General features: G+C 43.8%; 1 protein-coding gene across 1 annotated transcript; it reads right to left on the reverse strand.

Annotated features, from left to right (window-relative positions):
• On the reverse strand, positions 1–1070 carry LOC147451102 (ATP synthase subunit delta, chloroplastic-like). The gene has a single exon (XM_086520064.1). It carries the CDS (start codon positions 989–991, stop codon positions 164–166), a length of 828 nt encoding a protein of 275 aa, XP_086376190.1. The 5' UTR covers positions 992–1070; the 3' UTR covers positions 1–163.
• Positions 1071–4550: the final 3480 nt, after the last annotated feature.

The following is a 4550-nucleotide window of genomic DNA, read 5'->3' on the forward strand; positions in this document are numbered from 1 at the left end:
TGAAAACACAATAATAGTCTTTCATTAAAGCGCCTCAAGTGTGACAATGCTGCAGCGTTAATGGAGTGTCAACCGCCAGCACTTATGGCACTGAGACAATGCTGCCTGAACAGCTGTTGAATGACACTATACTTCTACCATTACATATGCAAGTAGCATGAGTTCAAACACCCGCAAATCTAGGTTGATCAACTAAGTCAATATGCGACGCAATTTGCGCAAGCTGACCCTTGACGCTCATGTCGATAAAACGTGACCCATCCTTTCCGTACCTCACAACAAACCCTGCAACAAGTGATTTATCAACCACATTCTTCATCCTTACATTCTTCGCACCTGACATGCTCTGGATCTTTGTTGCAATCTGCGCAAGCTGGTTCGTGTTGATCTTGACAGCTGATGTCACAATGGCAACCTCTGTGTCTGTAATCTCATTGTAAAGCTCTTCAAATTCCTTAACAATTTCCTTCAGGAGAGTGGTCCGCTTCTTGTCGACAATAAGATTGAGCAGATTGGCAGTGTAGGAAACAAAATTGGCGTTGTCCACCAAGCTCTTGAGCACAGATTTCTTGATCTTGTCACTGATTGTGGGGTTAGTGAGAAAATCATGGAACTGCTTATCTTGCAGACACCTTCCAAGATTTTCCATGTCTGCATTGATGCCTTCTAGCACATTCTGAGAGTGTCCAACCTCAGCAAGCGCAGATGCATACCCACCTGCAGCATTGGTTCGCATGACAATGACAATGCGCGGGGGCGCCCTTGCACTTGAGGGTGTGGAGTCACTGGCTATGGAGGGCACCTTAGAAACGAGCTCGTTGGAGCCTCTGTTGAAGCCTCTGAGAGGGCGCCCTTGTTGATTTAGGGTTGCGGAGATGGAAATGGGCGATGCAGAAAGCTGAACTGAGTATTGCGGTCGATTTGATGCTTGCCTCTCTGTAGGCAGCGAGGGCGTGGACGATGAGACGAACGAGTGCTGCAGAACCTCCATGTTCTTTCTATGGAGGGGTGTCGATATTCACGAGATAGCCTAAAGCGAGGAAGTCAAATAGAGCGAGCGAGAGCGAGAGAGAGAGAGAGAGAGAGACGAGCAATTTCAAATTTTGTGTGTGTGTGTGTGTGTGAGTGAGAGAGTGAGAGAGAGAGAAGAAGAAGAAGAAGAGAGCTTTAACGTCGTAGGAAACTATCCCAAGAGACCTTAAAGATCTAGTAGACGAGGAGTTCAACTCAAGACATGTTATTTAAGAGGGGAAATGGTATAATCAATCTACCACACTTGAGTGAGAGAGAGAGAGAGAGAGAGAGAGAGGAGCAATTCCAATTTGCACCTTCGATTCAAATTGTGTGTGTGTGTGTGTGTGTGTGTGAGAGAGAGAGAGAGAGAGAGAGAGAGAGAAAGAGAGAGATTCCAACTTTCCAAGAGACCCTCGTCACTATATGGCAGGGGATGTGGGGGGAGGCCCTCGTTTATAAGTGACACGGGTGTCACTCGAGGGATCTACGATGGGGGTTCGTTTTCGGCAGGGCGGGCGTTTTAGACCATCGAATCAACGCAGCAAGGGGGCAAGGCTTATATCGCACCTGGCTCGCATTGCGTTCAATGAAATGCGATAGGCAAGGTGGATTGGGTGCGTGAGTGTGTAGGGACAGGTCACGGGTTCGAAACTCGACGGTCGGCTAGCAACCCTAATTTTTTTTGGCTCGCTGGTTGTTAATTGACGATCTAGAACACATGAAAATAGATTCATTACCTTCAAGTCGTGGCATCGAGATGATTTTGCTATGAAATGGCACATAGATACAAATACTTTATTTTAAGTAACCTGCCTTGAGATCTTTATCCTGCACAACTCTTGCTCTGATAGTCCCCCATCTACATCTACTTATGGACTTGCCATCACACCTACTTCACGCCTCCCCTTTGTCTCCATTGATGCTCTTGTTTGACCTCCTTGAGCTCCTCGTTGTTGCATGCAACTACTGCCATAGCTGCCTCAAGCATCTCCTTATTCTTGGGTTGCTTGCACTCTTTGTTTTGATGTCTGTAGTAACTATACATGCCAATTCTTATTTACATGAGCGCTCTTTACTCTATGTTGAGCTTTACTTTAACATGGGAATGGTCTGTAGACACGGAGTCACTATGCTCCACCGGTACAGATTTCAGCCGCTCTGTTGCAACGTTATGTAAAATTTAATGGCCTAGTAACTTGTGTGTAGCGAAAAATAGCATGAACATCAGTGAGCATTTCATTAGAATAGATTCCTAATGAGAATAACAAGAGTGCTTGGGTGGAGAGAGCAACAAAAAGTATAACACCTAGTTAGATAGCATGAACAATACTTCAAAAGAGAGAGAAATTAAGCTATTGACAATAGTTGAGGACCGGATTTACATGGAGCCGGTCCCCCCTCCAAAAGGCTTTGTATTATGGTTTCTCCCATCAAGAGAGACATTTTACAATACAATTCTTTGTGTTCCTTCAATACTAGCTAGTGCAATCAAGATGGAAACTTCAAGCGCAAAACACTTTTTAAACACAACATCAATTCCCTCACGGTTTCAGACCCAAGACCTCACACACCTTCGAAAATGGTGAGAGCTAGCGGCGTATGAGAGTAGATTGAGAGGAAGAAGGAGTAGTCTTACGAGAAAGATGTATATCTCCTCACATAATCACTCATATTAGCATAGCTTAGCTTAGCAATTAGCATGGTAGAGGAGATGAGCATGCATTGAAGATTGGCTCTTGGTTGGATTTGCATCACAAAGCCAAGAGTTGTTGGTGTAGGCCTCCCTTCTCACAAGCTTGGAGTAGGTGATAAGCTTTCCATTAAAGCTTGAGAAGGAGAGAGAGAGTGTTCTTACTCCACACATGGACTAGTGTGAGTGTGTATGAAATAATGCCTTGAGAAAATCAACCCCCTCGCTCTCTCTCTTGGTTGACCCCTCTTGCTATTTGCTCATGCTCACACCCTATTGCACCTCTCCATGCTTAGCCAATGGAATTTCAAGAGCATAAGTGATAGCCTTCTGACATGTGTCCCCCTTTCCCCTTTTGTGAGAGCTTTAGGTAATTAATTGATGCAACTAAACTCTCATTGGACCCCTTTGTCTCCTGGCCAATAGGAATCAGGCAAGCCATTTGGCTGTTGAATGCTCATTGGACCCCTTGGGAGACTGCCCAATAGTCTTCTAGAGAGCTTAATTACTATTGGTTCTTTTATTAAGTGTTTTTAAATTAATTAAACTAGATTTACTCTAGCCTAATTCTCATTGGTTCACCTCCATGGCCATCCAATAGGATTTGAGTACACTTTGTGGACATCTGGGCTAGGGAGCTGACACGTGTCCCTCTTTCCCTTTGTGTAAAGGAAGCTTGTGAGTGTGTGTGTGTTTCTCTCTCATCCCCTACTTCCAGGGCTTGCCCCCTCCTATGTAGGTATTATGAAGACTTTTTTGTACACACACTAAGCATCCAATTTTCGTGGTGTTTGACCTTTGGACACAACCTTTGAATTTTGCAACCTTAGCATTTTGGAAGTCTTAATGGGCTGAACCTTAGGGTCTTTTAAGCCCATTGTTGCACATTGCTCTTTTGAAGATGGCCCCCCCTTTGGATCCCTACTGTGGCCAGTCTGCCAGCTTAACCAATATTCTAGCTTTTTCTCCCCTGGCACTTCCCCATATTAAATGATCAGTTTAACATGAGAAAATCATTTAGGAGAATTAGTTATTAGTTATTATGACATTACCTCTCTCTTGAAATCATAGTTGTCCTCGACTATGGGGTAGAGAAGATAAAGCCTATTCATTAGTCCTTTTTCTAGTGGGTTGAGGATCCCTATGTTACTCTACAACATCGTTCCAGAATGGATGACTAGTCCATTTGACGCTTGAGAGCCTCAGCTGCCGCAAGCATGTCTGCACACTATCAATCTTCCATAGTAGAGTGACAAGCTATACTTGGTGTTCGGGAGACGTCGTCTCCGCAAACTTGATCTAAGTATGCATACTACTTTATTTATGTGCACAATAAAGAAAAAGAGAGTCTTATAAGACAAAAACTTTGTTCATTTTAACATTTGTACATTTGCTTACTCTAGGGAAGCATTGACAAGGTTTAGGTTATCCTTTAATTGTATGCCTTGCATCCATCTAGCATCTTCAAAAGGATAATTATTAAACTTAATAAGATATCGTCAGATAGTCTTACCGCCTCTTAGTACCTTGTCTTCATGTCGGAGAATGGACTCGGGCTGTAACACCTCTTCTTGGTCCTCGATCTCCGGTGGGTCTTCAATAGTTGGTTCTTTAGGTGGCTCTCCTTTGTAAGGCTTTAGTAGGCTCACATGGAAAACATTGTGTATGAGCCAATGGCTGGGCAACTTGAGTTGATAGGCCATCTCCTTGATTGGCCTAAGAATCTGGAAGGGACCATAGTACCTTTTTGCTAACTTAGCACAATACTTTTGGTGTCCCGTAGGATTCTTGCCCGTTGTGTGCCTTAATCGAGCCTTGGGAAATTTAAGTAAGACCCAATCATTTT

The sequence above is a fragment of the Adiantum capillus-veneris genome, chromosome 9 (assembly GCF_014529385.1).
Source record: "Adiantum capillus-veneris isolate H3 chromosome 9, ASM1452938v2, whole genome shotgun sequence".
In the NCBI taxonomy this organism is placed as follows: Eukaryota; Viridiplantae; Streptophyta; class Polypodiopsida; order Polypodiales; family Pteridaceae; genus Adiantum; species Adiantum capillus-veneris.